We start from the raw sequence: 19,115 nt of genomic DNA, 5'->3' as shown, positions 1-19,115 counted from the left end.
AAGTCTCCTGGGGTCTGGGGAGGGCAAAAATAAGCGAAAAATGGGCCATTTTCTGATCATCCCCCCCCCACAGCCTCCAGGCACTTTTCAGGCCTCTCAAACTGTCTGCATGCCCCCCCCCTTTTTTTTTTTACAAAAAATGAGGCGTGCAGAGGGTTTGGGAGGCCTGCAGAGTGCAAAAACATTTTGTTTTTAATTTACCTCTTCAAAATCTTGGTGTGTCTTATACTCTGGTGCATCTTACAGTCCCAAAAATATGGTAGCTTCCCCCCTTAAACACGTTCCAATCCCTGGTGATATTACCAGCATTACAGGAGCAGGTGGAAGATTCAAATGCTGCGGGAGGCTAGAGAGGAAAGAAAGAAACTAGAGAACAGGACAATGAAAAATAATAATATATTACACTTGTATGGCGCCTGACTGAACAACTGAAGGGGAAGAAGGAAAGCAGTGCCATGGCTTACTACTAAAGGCAAAACTCAGGCTGTCTGTGCCGAGAAGGGCCAAAGGCAGCCAGTGGTTCCCCACTCCATCAGGGAAGTTTTCTGACTCTTTATCTGTTGAAAGAGAAATGTAGACATTTGAAATGAAATCCTAGGCCTGTGATGGCGAACCTGTGGCACGTGAAGCCATATCTGAGGGCATGCAAGGCATTGCTCTATGTCAGCTCCAGCGCTGTTTTTCGGCCTTCTGGATGGCGGAGGAGGCCATTTTCACCCTCCCCAGGCTTCAGGAAAGCCTCCAAAGTCTGTGGATGGCAAAAAAAAAAAAAAAAACCGGGCCCAACGGGTCTATCAGAAGTTCAGAAACTTTCCAACTTTTTCCCATCTACAGGCTCCGGAGGATTTCCTGAAGTCTGGGGAGGGCGAAATACATCACAACTGGCTGGAGGCTTCAGTGAGACCTGCGTGTATGCACAGGGGGGAGGGCACTGCATTATGGATGTGGGCATGCTATCGCACACGCACCTTTTTGCACCCAAGCAGAAAAACGTTCATCATCACTGTCCTAGGCAAAGAATCTTTTAATTCTAATTATACAATGTTACACTCAGCTCTGCTTTGAAGATCTCAAGGTCCGAATAAAGAAATTACCTCTCCCTGTTATAAGATTTATATTGTGCATTTCCACCTGGAGTACGAAGGGAAGCATCTAGTCAGAGATAGTTAACAGTGAACCTCAATTAACCAGCCATAATTTCCATAGTGGCCCAAGTGACAGAACCCTTGGTAACACAAATTCATCACCTGGCCTCCAGCCATTCCATGCCTGCAGAAGGGTGTGTGTGTGTGTGTTTGTGTGTGTTTGTGTGTTATAATACAGACTGCAGAATTACTGCTCTGATCACAACCAGCATTTTGAACTTTCAGAGGTGCTTTGTCCAACTTAGGTGTTGCATCCTTATTCACATAAGAATATGTGATGAAATGCAAGGAAAACTGTTACCTTAAAAAAACCTCAGGTACTCGGCACCCTTTTGCTAACTGAATCCTTAACCAAACTAAATTGAACCTTCTTCCTTGTACTTCTAATGTACAATAAATATTCCCTGAAGCGCTTTTAATACCGGTTGTCTAATCTGAGAGTTTGGACAGGCCAACCTGCAATTTCACAAAAGGCAACTGAGTGTGCAGTTTTGTCTCTCTCAAACAATAACTCCTTTCATTAAATTATTAGGAGCCAAATTCTGCTTTTTGTTATATCCCAAGATGGCAAACAATGAATGTTTCCTTCTATGTTGCCTTCGTGTCCTAAACAAAACAACTTTGTATCCTATTAGTAACTAACCAAGTCTGGTCCAGTGTTACACTTTGTACAAAATTAAATATTTGCTTATGGCTATAATGCAAACTTTCAGTCATTCCAGCAGCAACTAAATGTTGCACTGAATTTGTTCATTGTGTCAATATTTTAAAATTGATTTCATCAACTTTTATATCAACACAATTACAATCCAGAATTCCTCAAAAAAATTTCAGGGGAAATAAGTTATTTACCGGGATATATTTTATTATTAAATGTATAATGCCATATTACAGATAGGAAACTGAAAGACATGATGAAGCAAGTTTCATGTGAAAATAACTTCAGTCTCCTCTTTGAAAAAAAAAGTCCCAAACAAGTTGCTTTAGCAGAACATAATCCTATTTTATTTATTCTGGAAGTAGCATAAATTGCCCGATGAAGGCTGGAATGAAAAGGTTAACTAAACCACACTGAGTATTTCATTCTCAAAAAGAAATTAGTTTCAGCAGGACAGCAGGAGTTTGTGCTACATTTCCCTGGATGTTTATTAAAAAATACATTTGTGACACCAGAGCAGAGCAAAATGGGAATATCTGGAAAGGTTTGTAGAGTTGATCCTCCTTCTTCTTTTATCCTCCTGTAAAACTCTCCTATAAATCCAAGCAGTGGCTTATAAAACTGTAAAAGGAGCTACCAGTTTGGAAGGAAAAAGATGGCCACTGAGACGGCCTCTATTTTGATGCAGGCCTTACTGCGCTCCAAGGCTTTTTTCCAATGAAAAACACCTTCTGTTCTTCAAGGTGTCCCTTGTGGCACTCACCTCTCCTGAGGGCAAAGGCCGACCTGTGGAACACAAGCAGGCCAATTCGATTTACTGATTCACGCCCACCTCCATCAGCAGGTTGAATAATGTCCAATGTAATTGACAATTACAGTAGGCCTCTCAAGCACCAGGGAGATCAGGAAATCCAGGCAGTTCAAATTAACTACTAGCGGTCAAAGCAAATAAGGTAAAGGGTAAAGGTTCCCCTCGCACATATGTGCTAGTGGTTCACGACTCTAGGGGGCGGTGCTCATCTCCGTTTCAAAGACAAAGAGCCAATGCTGTCCGAAGATGTCTCCATTGTCATGTGGCCGGCATGACTAAAGGCCGAGGGCGCACAGAACCCTGTTTCCTTCCCACCAAAGGCAGTTCCTATTTTTCTGCTTTCATTTCTTATGTGCTTTCAACTGCTAGATTGGCAAAAGCTGGGACAAGTCACGGGAGCTCACTCCATTATGCGGCGCTAGGGATTCGAACCGCCAAACTGCCGATCTTTCTGATCTACAAGCTCAGCATCTTAGCCACTGAGCCACCGCATCTCTTCAATTGCCGATAGATAAGATTAAAAGGAATTTAAGGGGACTTAGTTCTCTTGTGAGTACCAAGGGATTCAAGACTGATGATGTATTTGACCCCTCTCTCGGACTCAGCCTGGTCATCTTCTACAACCTCAATTTTACTGGCCTACACTTAGTCCAATTACAGTCTTTTTTCCATTCCTGACCTAGCATTAATCTTAGAACAATCTTGCTAGGTAGATCAGTATTCAACAAAGCGTGAAGCTGAAAACAGAGCCTTCTTCCAAGAATCATTAGAAGTCTCTGGCAGAGGCAACAGCTGTTCCCCCACCCCGTTTCCTTCCACTCCCAGGAGTCTGACTGCATTGATGACTCCACAGAAAAATAGGATGCATAGTTTCTGCATATTTTTCTCTCTTGCAGACCCCTGGGAAGAAGAGACTATAACACAAAAGCTGAAATGTCCAGAAGCCTTGAGTCTCTTCGCCTTCCACTGGGGCTGCCTCTTCAGACATGGAGCTGAGCTTTTCTCATCAGAAAAAGAGATAAAAACACTAAGCAAAGATTCAGCAAAGCAACACAAAAAATATCCCAAAATAAATAGATACAGGAATCTTGGTTTCATATGTTTCCCCAAACTAGATTTTTACATTTCTATTTTGAGGAAACCCATTGTGTAACCAAAGATTTTCAACTACTATATTTTGAATTTTGCTACTAAATTTTGAAAATGTTTAGAACTTTCCTAAGGTGAAATTCTGCATGATTACTACCCCGTTTCCCTGAAAATAAGACCTCACCAGATAATAAGCCCAATAAGGCTTTTGAGCACATGCGCTAAAATAAGCCCTCCCCTGAAAATAAGCCCTCCCCGAAAATATTGCAACACAGCAGCAGCCATGAGGTGATCACGTTCCCCCCCTCCTGCATCTCAAAAATAATAAGACCTCCCTGAAAATAAGGTCAAGTGCTTATTTTGGGGGTCAAAAGAAAATAAGACCCTGTCTTATTTTTGGGAAAACATGGTATTTATTGTACAGATATTTTAATTGTAACTATAAATAGTTCAGAAATCCAGGTTCAAACTGACTTACAGTTACAAAAACTCTGGGTGGCTTTGAGCCAATCAAAGTTCGTTTTTGTTCCAGAGGATCTTATTTCATTATTATTGATGATATTTATAAACTACCCAGTTATACCAATAAGTGCTGGTGCAGAGCAAAGCAACAATATAAACAATACAAAATACAATACAACTAACATCAAATAATAACAAACATACTGAAAGAATCCAATGTCAAAGGCTTGTTAAATAGTTCAGTCATTAAGGCTTTGTAAAATACAAGAATGGCTGGAGCCAAATTTAATTTAATTAATTTAGGCCGTGCCCAACCTCAACTGACTCTGAACAATGTACAATAAAAGTGGCCGCCTAAAATCAGAAAACAGTAATCCTAAAAAAAAAAAAGCAATAAGAATTGATGGTAGATTTGGTAAGCCACATCCATGTAATATCTAACCACCCTAACAAATCAGAAGGCCTGGGAGAGCAGCCAGGCAGGAGAGCTTTCCAGTCACCAACCCCCCAACCCAGGAAATAGACCACTGACATTATTAAATCACCTTGACCGAACCTATCATCAGTACCCTTAGATTTCATCTAAGCTTGTTCTTCCCCAACCACTCCCCAATAGACTCCAAATCAGGACTTCTACAACAACTTCAGCGTGGTCTAGGATGGTGACAAGTTCTTGGCGGTCCCAACTCCAAAAGATTGTGGTGTGTAATGTGGCCCATAGTCATTTCAGTCAGAGCCTCTACTGGTGTTTCATTGACTGAGATCCTAGAGTTTACACAGCTGCTTTTGTGGCAGAGAACAATAAAAGGAGTAAGTCTTCTCACAGAGGTCTTGTTCCCATTTCTGATAATTTACTACAGAACCTGTTGAAACATTTCCAAGGAACCCCTGTCCAAGTAATAGAGAAGAAATGATAGGAGGGAGTAACCACATCATATTAGACTTCATCAATGTAATGCAGCCACAAGCAATAGAACAAAATCAGACTAATGTCTTAGGCTTTAAAAGAGCTGATTGCGACAAACATGGAGAGCACTTGGGAAGACTCCATGGATGAAAATCTTAAAGGAGAAAACAACTCAAGAAGCTTGGGAAACTCTGAGAAATGTCGTTATAAAAGCCGAGTCCACCAAAGTACCACTGAAAAAGAAAAACAAGAAATCCAAGAAGACGTGGTTGCACAAAGCATTCTCTGGTAAATGGAAAGACAAAAAGGATAAGTATTTAAAAAAATGGAAAGCGGGACACATAATTAAATCAGAATACTAGCAAATGGCCTGAATCTGCAAACACAAAGTCAGAAAAACTAAAAAATGAACAAAGACTTGCAACAAATGTCAAAAATAATTTTTAAAAAAGGTTATTTCAACACATAAAAAACAAGGACAAAGTCAAGGAAGCAATCACTCCACTAATGGGAGAAGATGGCAAGGAGGTGACAAGCAACTGTGAGAAAGAGGAACTGCTTAACTCAGTTCTCTTTGCATCTGTCTTTACACGAAAGGAAAGAGTAGCACCATAAAAGACAGAATAGGAATGCAAGTCAAAATAGACAAGAAAATGGTACGAAAATGCCTATCCACTCTAAATGGGTTCAAATTCTTGGAATTACAAGAATTTGTTCTGAAGGACCTGGAACACATAATCTCAGAACCACTATACCACATCTTTCAAAGGCCTTGAGCGTTGGGCAACTACCAGAGGACTGGAAAATAACTGATGTGGTTCCAATCTTCAAAAATGAATCCAGAAAACTACAAAACCAATCAGCTCAACATCAATACTTAGGGAAATCCTGGAAACGATTAGCAACAGAATGGAGAATACCTAGAAGCAAACAAAGCCATTACTAGAAGCCAACATGGGTTCAGTAATATCATGCCAGACAAACTTTATTGCATTCTTTGACAATGTGACTAAACTGATGGACCTGTAAAATACTGTGGACATAGTTTATTTAAATGTCAGTAAGGCATTTGACAACGTAGATCACAGCCTACTTCTAAGTAAGAGAGAAAAATGTGAGATAGACAGCATCACCACCAGAGACGTTCCTAACTGGCTGACCAGTTAGGCTGACCATATTTCATTCAATATGTAATCCTTAATGGTAACACATCTACATGGAAGGAAAGAAGCAGAGGGGTAATACAGGGTTCTGTCTTAGGCCCAGTACTCTTCAACATCTTTATAAAAGGTTTAGGTGAGGGGATAAAAGGGAACTCATCAAACTTGCAGATGACCCCAAGCTGGAGGGGGAAGGGGATAGTCAACACTTTAGGCTCAGCATGGCACCCTCCAGATCCGCATCAAGAGGGGGATGTTCACCTCTGTCCCCTTTACACCACTCCCGTCTGTGGGAACCTCTTCTTCCTCGCCTAAAGGTTACCCAAGGGTCGTCCCTCCTTTCACCCCACACCCAAGGACCATCTGGGCCTGATGGATTCCTTGCCTAGCTCCTCCAGCCATGGTAGAGAAAGGGAAGGCTTTTGACAAACAGTACCCATAAACAATGTTTCCTCTCAAGCGGCCCCATCACCCTTGCATAACAAAACTTCCATGCTGAAATCTAAGGTTCAAGTGCAAACCCAAGAAGTTACTTGCATTTGTTTTTAAAGAAGATGGACAAGCTTCACGGGGCTCAAAGAACTCTGCAGGGAACACATCTGGCCCATATTCTAGCAAGGCCCTTGGGATGGCCGGGCCCAGAGAAGGACAAGGCCCTGCAGCCCAGCCCCTTCATGTAAAAGGTGTTGGGATTTCTAACCCAGTCCTATCATTTTCCCTTTGAAGCTTCCAGGTGTCCATGGAAAACTGGTCGGGAATCCTGAGCGAGATAAACATGTCTACAAGTTCAGCCTTTAGGGCTGCAATATTAGAAGGATGAACTAAGTGTTCAACTGGCAACAGATGGAGGAAGTTTGGCAGCCCTGGAAAAAATGGAGAGGGGAGACTATCTTCTGCCTCAGCCATGAACTCACTGAGGGAGGAATTGTGTGTTCCATAACGTCTTTTAACTCCTTAGGGACTGCTTTCTTTTTATATACCATTAGCACGAGGCTGGATTTGGCTGGGGAGACCAAGACGAGAAGGCAAGTTTCTTAACCCATTCCCCTGGGCTACTTTTCTCTTGGAAATCAACCTTAAAAAGAGATAAGGGGAATAAAATAGTAGAGAAGGTTTTTTTAAAAAAAGAAAAAGAAAATGAAGTTGGAAGCTCAGACCTACATCTGGAACACAGAGACGGGCAAGACAGACCGGTCTGACAGGCAACACAATCTGAGCAACACACTGTAGCACATCGAAATATCAAGGATGAACGTGATCCTTTCTTTTTGAGCCAATGTTGCATTTTTCCCCTCTGATGAAGCTCATCTGCTTTTTACATTTCACATCTGTGCAGACTTTCAAGAACATGCTATAAAAATCTTGGACTTCAACTAATTGTCGATAAAACAATCTTTCCCATGGAAAACATTGGGAAGCAAGGTAGCAAAAGTCCTTGACATTCAGTTCTCTGCCTGCAAAGATTTTTTATTTGATTTATTTCACCAAGCATGTATTAGATAACATATATAAGTATAAACATGATTCTGAAGGCATGAAATGGACATGAATAAATGGGGACATTAATTAGGACAGGGAAGGTAGGCCCTCTGGTGAGCTTATGCACGTCCCTTACAGGCCTCTTAGGAATGGGGTGAGGTCAACAGCAGACAATCTAAGGCAGGGATGTCCAAACTTGGGAACTTTAAGACTTGTGGATTTCAACTCCCAGAATTCCCCAGGCAGCCATGCTTCCCCATGCTGGCTGGGGAATTCTGGGAGTTGAAGTCCACAAGTCTTAAAGTTCCCAAGTGTGGACACCCCTGGTCTAAGGTTAAAGTTTTGGGGTTTTGAGGGAAGAAACCACAGAGTCAGGTAGTGCATTCCAGGCATTGACCATTCTGTTGCTGAAGTCGTATTTACTGCAATCGAGTTTGGAGAAGTTTAGCTTAAGTTTGTATCTATTGCCTGCTCGTGTGTTGCTGTGGTTGAAGCTGAAGTTGAAGATACACTCATTTCTTTGGCCTTGCAGTCTTTTGGAACCACGGCAGGGGGAAAAAGGAACCATCAAACCTCATGGAAATACAGGGGGAAGACAGACCCCCAAATAAGGAGCATTTTTATCCCTTTTAGAAATTGCAAGCAGCAATTCTGCAATGGAAAAACAAAACTCCCAGGGACCCAAGAGCACCAAAACCAAACACAAAGGGTCTTTGTTGGGGAGGACACTGTTTTGAGAACAGCAGGAGAGTCACCTCAGCAAGGAGCCTGGAATCTGAAAGGACCTCTCAGGATGCCTTCTGAAAGGCTTGTTCAATACCAAGCTTTTCCCCTAATGCTAGATATTGGACCGCTTGAGTTTAAAAAGGGAAAGTGCATTTGGCCCACCAGTGGTTAAACTGCATTTTATTTTATATCCTGGAAGACTAATTTTATTCACACTGGTTAGATGAAATGGCTATACTTCATTAATGTTTTTGTTCTTGTATTGCAACTACCAATGCCTTTAAAAAAAAAAGATAATTAATTATAGTCTTTGCCTCTCTGAGCAAGAATGCACAAGTGAATAAATACTCTGCTGCATTTATTCTTGACAATGGTGAATTTATCTTTCCTGCTATAGGGCCGTCCTTAATATGCGGTGTTAATGTGCCCGTGAAAACTGCAGCAAAACGAGGAGTGTTTGTTTTATGGCTGGTTTCCCAAGTTTCTTTCTCTTTTTTTTTGCATCCCCTCCCTACAGAGCACCCAGGCCAGCCTGAACAGGAATGTCCTCCAGTTATTTGGGGAGAAGCATGCCAAGAACTGATGGTTCCCCTAGGCAAAAAAACCCCAAACCTTCGACCAGAGGGCAGACCCAAAATGCTTCTCCTGCAGACCTGACCTGGCACCCAGATAACAAATCTGCTAGGATGGGTGAGACCCTTCTTAGACTCAAGTGGGTCTCATTTCTGATCCCTTCCACTGAATCCTGCCCATGTCCCACCCCAAGAAAATGGGGGACTGCAGCACATTGTCAATGGCAACACTGCTCCCCCCCAGCACCTTACAAACAGGGGTGAAATTCATCAGGTTCTGACAGGTTCTAGAAAACAGTAGTGGAAATTTTGAATAGTTTGGAGAACCGGCAAATACCACCTCTGGCTGGCCCCAAAGTGGGGTGGGAATGGGGATTTTGCAGTATCCTTCCCCTGGAGTGGGGAGAGAATGGAGATTTTGCAGTATCCTTTCCCTGCCACACCCACCCAGCCACGCACACAGAACCAGTAGTAAAAAAAAAATGAATTTCACCTCTCCTCACAAGATGCAATGTTGTGAGGAGAGTGCAGGGATTTACACAAATAGTCTCCTTCTCAGCTTCTTTGCAGATGTTCTCTGCCTCAGACAACGAAATTCACGACTCCAACAATGGCTGAGAGCAACAAGAGGGATGAGCTAAGTGGAGCTAGAGACGTGAACCAGAGTCACTTGGTCTAAACAAGACTCCAAAGTTGAAGGGGAAAAAACAGAAGGAGCAGCAAGTAAAAAATAGCCTCTTGAATATTTTCAACATCGAGCATCAGTGATACATTACTACACTTTTGCAGTACATAAAATCAGTTCTAGAGACTCTGGATTTTTGAGAATGTATCAGAAAGGCAGCTGGAAGGGCAGGTTTCAGAAACAGCATTCTTCCATGCTCAACTGCCTTCAAAAGACCAACATTACATGGAAGTAAAAAAGTCAGAGACACACCTATCAGCCAAGAGGAAACTGACTCTTGCGGAAGCCATAAAGCCATGCTTTGAAAAGCATGGCTTCCATTTATTTTACACATAAATTTTCCCAGCACAGAAGTCTACATTAAATTGTGAAAAACGAGGAATCCCAACTGATTTTAGTTTACCTTATTCATAGCCGTTATAGAAGAATAAAACATTCCAAAGTGACCGGAAAATGTGTTTTTAATATATAAATGAGCTGCGGAGAGAACGTTGTTCCAGCTTGCAGATGTGAAAAACTGAAGAAGCAAGGCCAACTCATCCAAATAGGCCATCCTCAAATTTAATTTCTGGACTTTGTGTTCCGATCGCTCTTTTAATCTGATAATTTTTGAATTTACAGGGTAAAAAAAAAAAGAACACTTAAACAATATTATTATGGAATATCCAATGGCCCCATCTCAGAAAGAAACGCAGACTCCCTGAACCCCGTTAGAGACAGCATAACTATTACATTGCTTAAGTTCGGCTAACAGGCGGCACTTCTGTTTGATGGAGGAGGAGCGCCATATGGCTCAAGGTTTTACGCAGCCAGGTTAAACAAGCAATTGGCTCAAAGCAGACCGCAGGCTGCTCGCTCCAATCCAGTGGCCTCCAAGACCACAACCGTCCTCAGCCCTTGAACAAGACGGGCTGGTCAGATATCATGGTCACACATCTGTGAAGGGATCCAAATTGCAACCCACTTTCTCAGTCTTTTACCAAGGGGATAAGTTGATTTGAAAGGGGGGGGCTGAAGGGAAGGTAGATTTAGTTCAGCTTGGTGCCTTGGGCAATGACCTTACTTCATTTAGTTGCTCTTTGTTACACGTTGATCTTAATTTATTTATAAATTTGCCTTAAAGATTTAGATATCTTAAGTATTTCAATTGCACTATCAGATTCCCCAATTCCTATGTGTTGATCAAAGCACTCTGAGACAGACACGCTCTGGGGAAAAAAATGAACCATTTTACTAAATAACAAAGTATAATTAGCTGCTAAATGAAAAAGAGAAGTGGGATAAAGTAAAAGAATTAGCAAATGTGTAATTATGGAGATCAGCTGTGTTGCCTGCAAAGGCGTTTACTGAGAGATCTTCTGAAGTGCACTTAATTGAGTAGGAGGCTTATTTTATTAAGAGAACATGTCTTTGAAACTGGTATGAATGAATGCCCTGGATCTATTTATTTGTTGGCATTGCATCCTGTTTCTTGGGAATTATTTCATTCCTGGACTTAAACCCTAATAATGGATGTATCAAAATGCAGTTGATCGTAGTTCTGCAAAAAATACAGTGGTATAAATGTGATTGGTACTACCCTCCCCCAAGCAGACACATACTCTATAAGTGAATGCATTATTCTTTAAGAAATGCCTCAGAAATTCTGAAAGCAATCCAAATAGATTTCACTTTTCCTGCATTAACCTTCCTTCACTAAACGGAGTGAAAAGAGCAGAACTTTGGTGTTGCAAACCAAATTCTTCTAAAAGCCAGGATGCAAAACTGCAAGCCAACAACTATGCAGATCCCACTCACAGGATTGGCTCCTTTCTTGTCTTTTGATTGCTAACTCTTCTTGGCTTTAAACCAAACAAGACAAAAATTCAAAGTTCTGGAGTCACATTGGCCTGTGAGGCTCTTTTCCATGCAAGAGGGGAGAAGGCTTTCATTCCTGCTCTAGCTGAGGCTGCAAGGGTCCCCTTCAACACTTCAGGCTGAGACTCCCCCCCTCTCTGCCCAGCACCTTCAAGTGGAAACAGGGGGGATAGTTGGAAGCCAGCCAGCACAACTGTCCTGCTCTCCACAGATATACCTGCCTTCTTCCCTTTGGATCAATTCAGTAAAGAGACCTTGGTCTGCCATGAAGTTCAGCAGACACCTGAGTTGCTTTCATGACTAAGCAAGACAGAGAAAGCAATGTTTGCAAAAGTAGATTTGGGGATCCAGTTTTCATTCGGCCAATTAAAAGAAGGAACCAAACAGCAGAAACCTAAAGGAGTTAAAGGGACAGGTGAAAAAGCCACCGCAATGTGGCTCTGTTTTCATAAGGTAGAGGGGAATGGAGAAGTGGCTCCATTGGGAAGAGAAGGAAGGGAATGGAAGCTGCTGTTAACTTGGCCGGTAGCATTCTTCAAATTGTGCAGGGCTGGACTGAAATATTTCCAATTCATCGGCATTAGGCCTACCCATTTAGCATTGCTCGGAACCTACATTAATATAATATAGGAAAAAGAGGGGAAAGAATATTTTGGCTTAACTTTCAACCCCAGTTGTACATCACAGAATGCCTGGGATGGAGGGGAGAACTGCGCCTGCCACCGAGTCTCACATCTGGTCAGCAACACAGAGGAAAGGATGGAATCAGTGCCTGAATCTCAGCGGATTGGCTCATCTGGGTGAAGCAAAGTTTAAGACCTTCAAAAGAAAAATCAAAGGAATTCCAAGAACAGGAGGCCAAGTAACTTCACTGACAAGGAAACCCGCACCTGGATTATGAATATGCAGGGAATACCAGCAATTTCTCCTGCTGCTGAATGTGCAAAGCAGGCAATATATTTGGCTAATTATTTTTTATGGAACTGTATTTCAGCGACAGAAAATACTGCTGTTGAACCTTGTCATTTGACTGAGAATCTGGGGAGAGAGGAGAATGAGCCCAAGGATCTACAATCTCGTTATGTTGTTAGATGAGAGGCTGTTACATGTACAGTACGAATAAATCTCAGCACTCATAATTTATTGTGCACTATTTCTTCCTATAAGGAGTAATGTAGAAAGAATACATCGAGGAGAGGGGAATAATCTAAAAACGAATCTACCCTTATAAGTATTTGCTCTCAAATTTATACATTACAAGATCAAAGCTCCTTAAACACTCCCCTTTTGTGTCTGTAACCTCATAATGTCTACAGCATATGTTCTCATTACCTTTGGAGTGGAAGTCAGAAGGAGAGAAAATATAGGGGGAAATACCAGTAAGAGTTATAAGCTTGACTCATAGGATGCTGTAAAATGGTCACTTCAGTGTTACTCTGTGTTCCTCAGCAAGAACCTTACAGGCTCCATTCACTTGCCAGTCACGGCGCTTAAGGCTGCAGCCTAAATGAATTTAGCCGACAGACGTTGCGGGCAAAAGGGCGGCCAGAGAGACCTCCAGTTTTAAATATGGACAAATTACCCCAAGGAATCACCTAAGATGAACCTCACCAATCTCAGATGGGAGTTATGAAAAGAAGTAAAATAAATAAATAAGCAAACTTCTGCCAGTATAATGAACAAATTAAGCCTTTCAAGTGCCTTCTCTTGAACTCTTCAGCTTTTGGTTGTACAATACAGTGTTAACTATCACATCAGTGCTGCCAGAATTGATCACTTTTAAGGTGCAGGATTTAATGCAAAATGCTTAACCATTCCCGATGAAATGAAGGGGTGCAGAAGCACACATTTGGGTATGGAAAAGGATTACTTAAGCCCCTAGTTTGCCCAGCAAGCCTCTAAGAAGGAAAATCTTACATGGAGATTCCGTTTGATCACCAAGCAAGAAATAACCCTGTTCCCAATTTTCTGTCTTGTGGCAAAATACACGTGGCACACATGAGGCATGATCCAGATGTGAAGTGTTCACTTTTTTTCAGATTGATTTCCTTAAACCTAAACTCTATCTGCATTTTATGCAGATATCTCACACCACAACCACGGCTGCCAACCTGTTGTTAGAGAACTCCTCCTGGACACATCATAACTAGTATTTCTGTTCTAGTAAGGATGCCATCTGCTAACAAACAGTTGTAGTCCAATTGCAGTGGGGGGAAAAACAGTTTTGCTATAAATCACAGTTATGGATTCGCTGCACCAAAGGCAACTGAACGCACCAGCAGGATCTGCTGTTCCATTCCAACAAAAGGCAAAGGGGCCTCTAGCTAGAACTGCATCATAAATAACTTTGGATCACCATACTATAACATTTCAACAGGACCTACAGTCATAAACGTAAAGAGTCAATCCAGGTCCATTGACGTCAATGGGGAACTTTCCATTAGATTCCATAGAGAATTGGATTAGGCCCAAGAAAAAAGGCTAAGAAGGGAAAGGCTACTTAAAGCACTCACAACATACCTTTTTTATTATAATCCCAAATGGGCAGCCTGAAATCTTTTTTCGGTACTAGCCTATCAAATTTCTAAATGTCTGGTCCCTAGGGCTATAAGATTATTTTATATATCGGCATTGTGAATCTGAATGGGAAATATTTGTGCATTATATCTTACGGGCAATTTTAGTGCTTTAGGCATTCAAAACTTCTTCTTCCATAAAAAGAAGCACCCGATAGCTGTTTTATTTTAGCTCAGATTCCACAATTTTCATGTTACGGAAATGAAGCAGGACTGACTTCTGCAATAGACATACACGTTAACTGATCAACAGTTGTCTTAATGTACATTAACCAGAAATTTAGGTTGTGATGCAATTCTTATGGTTTAGCAAATTCTAGTGTCTAATTTCCAGACACAACACACTGTTGAAGATACTTTCAGTAGAATTTTGCTTGCTTTCAACAAATACGCTTTGCAATTCTTAGCAACACTGTAATGTAACAGCAGAGAGTAAGCCCCAACTAGGAAAGGAAGAGTTAGATCAAGAAGACTTCGAAGTAAAGCATGAACCACAAGATGGGATCCAGGCTTTTCTTCCTAGGGTCCGAGAAATAGTTAAAGGGACCAGAAGAAAACAATGGACGCTCCAAATGTTGAAATTGAGAAGAATCTGGGCTCACCAATGTACACATAAATGCACATCAACGGGCTGCTAATTTTACCTGTACGGTAGGACATTTAACTGGCTTGCTACCATGGAAATTGTTATCTTCAAGTTCATTTTGCCTAAATGGAACACAAAGTTGGTCACAGGGAGCTGGGATGTCCACTCTCTGCACCAGCTTAACTAGAATTATCCCACAAGATTTTGGTGAAATCACTGAATAAATATTGTACATTATCACAACTATACCATTATGCAATGTGAAGACCCCTCTACGCTGCAGTTTTTTCTTCAGGACTGGGATCCATTTGGATTTTAATTTATCTTTCTTCTTTTTCCCTTCTGACTTTTCTTGAGGTATTGTATGTGTGAGTGTGTGATCTGCTTACTCTCAGCTTCTGAATCCAAAAGATGATTAAATTAAAGAATGATACTTATATGCTGTAGCTAAAACCACACTGCTTTAAGTAGCTTTAAATCACAATCCCAAGGATTCATATTTACCAGGAATAAATGAAACCAATGGGATTTCTTCTGATATAATCCCTTTGGGATGATTCTGCCCGTGGTATAGTGCTAACTCTGTCCCTGGAACCTCACGTCAACTGGCCTAATGGAATATATGAGTCCAACCAAGTTTATTCAAAACAAAGTAAACCAAATCAATGTATTATATAAAGCTGGATAACTGAAAGAAAAATTGAGATATCTAAACACATTGTGCATATCGACCAATCAAATGTTAGGTAAGAATGTTTCATTCTTTTTATTGTTAGTAATAATTAATAGTATAAAATTAAGCCCTTGTGAAAAGCTGCCCTGCCTGAACAAAATGATCCGTTGGAGAGCGATCCACCTCCTTATGTGGGATCCTAGGAAGGGATCTATCCTGGCTTCCATATGTTACATATGGCCTTGCCAAGGAGAATCTTACTGCAGGTGCCAGGAAGGGTGGCTAGCTAAACCTTTTGCTCACAATAACCAAAATCATGTTGTAGACTTAGTTAAAAGCAGGAGCCAGTATTTTAAAATGTACTAATGGAAAAGACAACCTATTGCCAACAGAAAGAGTAATTTATGATTAAAATAAATGACAAAAAATATTGAGAGAAGACTAACGTTAATAGTCTATAAAAAATTTTAAGATTAAGATACTCTAGCAAGTAACCTGTAGGTAAAGACCATGTGTCTGAGCTATCAGATTGGAGTAACTGGTGTTTTCTTGGGTCCCGCACACATACATGGCTCGTCTTTTTAATAACATAAACTTATGTAATGTATCTATGTGAAGTAAATTCTATTTAACCCAGTAGATTTAATCCTTTTAAAGGAGAAAACATATCAATAATTAATTTTGTCAGGGGGAAAAAAGTGGTTTGCATTTGTTTTACCAAGCATGCTTTTTAAAAAATGTGTACACATGTACAATTTATGCTTCCTGATTTCATGTAATAAAATGTATATTATGCACACAGATTTATATCACTTAACATTTGTTGTGGGCTATTGCAAAAACGTCCATGAACACAAAATAAAGGGGGAGGGGAGTTTCGAAGCTCTCCAGAGTCTAGATAATCACCAGGGGCCTGGAATCTGCTCTTCTATATATATAGGGACCGATCCACCGGACTGCAGCTTCATTTCACAGAAGGGGCTTCCTGGCTTCCTTTATCTGGAAAGGCACTTCCTAATTTTCCTCCGTCGAGTAGGTGAAGCCCCCCCCCGCACAGTTAGCCAGACCCTTTGAGGAAATCTGGTCCAGGCAAGCAGAGGTGCAGGTGGATTCCTGCCCCACCCGGCCCCAACACCCCCTTCCTCTAATCGCCCAGTTCTGAGATGCCTTTGAAGAAAAGGCCAGGTGGGACGGGGGGGGGCTTCCCCGGTGTCATCGTCCCCCCCGGAAAAGCGACACGCCAACCGCGCTGAGAGGCTTCCCGGGGCCGCTCTCCCCCACATCTCGCGGCTCTCCTTACCTGACGTCTCCGTAGGCGCCCGCGTAGCCCTCCATCCAAGGCCCGAGCTCCGTCTTGATGCAGCCGGTGGCCGGAGCGAAGGGCATCCTGCCCATCACGCCTCCGGGGTACCACATCTCGGAGGGCAGCTCGGCTCCTTCTTGGCCGCTCGGCCCTTGGCCCCTGCCGTAGCCGAAGGGGGCGGCGGCGGCGGCGGCCTCGGTGGAGGCGCAGGGGCCGTAGACTTGCGCATCCTCGGCGAAGAAGGGGTGCCAGGCCGGGCCCGGAGGGGCGGCGTAGTGGGGCGCCAAGGCGGGTATCTCCCCGGCGCGCCGGTACTGCGCGCCCCAGAGGCCGCCCGCCGCGTACTCCAGCGGGCTCTCCAGCTTGATGCGGCCGTGCGAGGCGAGCGCCAGCTGGAAGTTGTAGAAGTCGCGGCTCTGGAAGGCGCCCGCCGGCGGCTCGTCCAGCTCCGGCGAGCTCTTGAAGAGGCTGAGGTGGCCCGGCACGTCCATGGCCAGCGCACCCTCGCTCTCGCCGCCGCCGCCGCCGCCTTCCTGCTCGGCTTCGACGATCTTGCAGCCCCCCACGGCCACGGGACGGGCTTGCGAGCCCGGCAGCGCGAACATACAGTCGCCACGGCTCGTGGCCGCTTCTCCCCCGCCGCCGGGCCCTTCGAGCACTTCCACCGCCAGGCCCATGGAGGCCGAGACGGCTTTGCACAGCTCCTTGGCGCTCTCGCCCAAGTAGTCTTCCTTGGCCGCGCTGGCTTCGCCGCCGCCGCTCGCCGCCCCGCCGCGCGGCTCCCCTTCGGTCGCCGGCAGGAGGCTGCTCCCGGCCAAGAGGTCCTTCAGGTCCCCGGAGCAGCTCTGGAACGAAGGGGCCAGCAAGGCCAGCGACGAGGAGGCGGCCGAGGAGGAAGAGGCGGCGGCCGCCGGATGGGTCTCGCGGTCGGCCGGCTGAAGCCCTTTGCTGCCCGCCGCGGGCTCATCCAGCGGCAGGTAAGAAGGGGAGGCGGGCGGCTGGTGCTGCCGTGGGCTGGGCTCCTGCAGGCGGGCGCCCGGCGGACACGGGCCGGCCGACGGAGAGCCCGCGCTTTGGCCGCCGGGTCCGAGCTCCTCTCGCGCTCCGCCGGGCCCGGGACTCTGAAAAGCCTCGCGGACGCTCTGGAAAAGGCTCTGGAAAGCGCCGCGGAAAGTTTTGCCCGGCGGCCGGGCGTAGACTCTGCCCAGCCCGACGTGGACTTCCATGACTTGTTGGCGGTGAGAACGCGGGATGAAGTGGCGCGGCTTCCTCGCTGGCGCGGGCGGCTTCTTCTTCTTCGCCCCTCGGGGAAGTCCTCGGCGGAGCGGGGACCACGGGCGCCTGGCTCAACAGTGGCGGCGGCCGATCATCCCTCGCAGGGCGAAGAGCCGTCGGAGCGGCCGGGGCCGAGCAGGTGCCGCGCCAAGAGAGCCGGCTCGCCGCTTTCGGGGACCCCGATCCGGAAGTCGCGGTTGGCCTGCTGGAGCGCCCGGGCGCGCGGCCTAGAAGAGCAGCGGCGGCTCCCAAGGGGGAGAGGCGACGGCTGCCACGCTGCCTCCGCCGGGCCTGGGCGCGACGAAGAACTTTATCCGCGGGGGGAAAAGCGCGCAGACGAGCCCGGCTTGGCGGAGGCTCCGGCTGCCCAGCGGCGCTTCTCTTGTGAGCCGAAAGTTGAGGGTGAGCGGCGGAGAAGACAGGCGGCCGAAGAGGCGGAGCGGCTGGCAGTCCTCTCTGCTTCCCTCCCCCGGACAAAAGCCAAGGCAAGCGGCTCCGGCGCGCGAACGGGCAGCTTTGGGGGCGGCGGGCCCGACCCGCCCCTTTTGCCCCCGCCTGGCGCCGGGAGCCAGAGGTCGCGCTCGGGCCGGCCGGGGCGGAGCGGAGCCGAGCGGGACGCCCGGCAGCCCAATCAGCGGAGACGAGCAACAAGTGGGCGAAGCGCGGCGGGCAGGCCCGGGGAGGAGACGGCGGCGCCTTCTTCGCCCTGGCCAAAGCCGGAGGAGCCCCGCGTGAGGCCCGCTTGGCGACGTTTCCCCCACTTCGGACGCCCGGGAGGCGAGGGAGACGAGCGGGGCTGTAGAGGGAAGGCTGCGGGGCCTTTGCCTGGGAGGCTGGCGACGCCGGGCGGGCTCGGGCTTTATGTAGCCGCTCTCCGGCAGCCCAGCGCCGCTACTCTGCATACGCACGCCCAGCTCCACGTGCCGAAGGCAGAGCCCGCTGAAGCGTGCCCACGAGGCGGCAGCGCAGCCGCTGCAAAGAGCGGGCCCGGCCGCCACGCTGCCCCGACGGGGCACCCGGCCGACGTGAGGGGGAAGCAAAACCCCTAGAGCACCGCCAGGCCTCCAAGCGGCCGCCAAGTCCGCGCAGGGGGGAGGCTTCGCCATCCCGCTGCGGCCGCTCGGCAGTCCCAGGCGTCGCTCTGCCTCAGC

At 45.6% G+C, this 19,115-nt stretch overlaps 1 protein-coding gene across 1 annotated transcript in view; it reads right to left on the bottom strand.

The window, feature by feature from the left end:
- AR (androgen receptor) overlaps positions 1-18,604 on the bottom strand; it is a 183,714-nt gene extending 165,110 nt beyond the window's left edge. Inside the window, exon 1 of the mRNA XM_087727754.1 lies at positions 16,687-18,604. Within this exon, the coding sequence (XP_087583880.1) occupies positions 16,687-17,915 (1,229 nt within the window). The 5' untranslated portion in view covers positions 17,916-18,604. The remainder of the gene's footprint in view (positions 1-16,686) is intronic.
- Positions 18,605-19,115: the final 511 nt, after the last annotated feature.

Source organism: Thamnophis sirtalis, unplaced genomic scaffold, assembly GCF_051295495.1.
Source record: "Thamnophis sirtalis isolate CommonGarterSnake01/CBP01778 unplaced genomic scaffold, rThaSir2_p1.2 scaffold_13, whole genome shotgun sequence".
NCBI lineage: Eukaryota > Metazoa > Chordata > Lepidosauria > Squamata > Natricidae > Thamnophis > Thamnophis sirtalis.
Note: the sequence above shows the minus strand (reverse complement) of the source record. Positions and strands in the feature narration are given on the sequence as shown.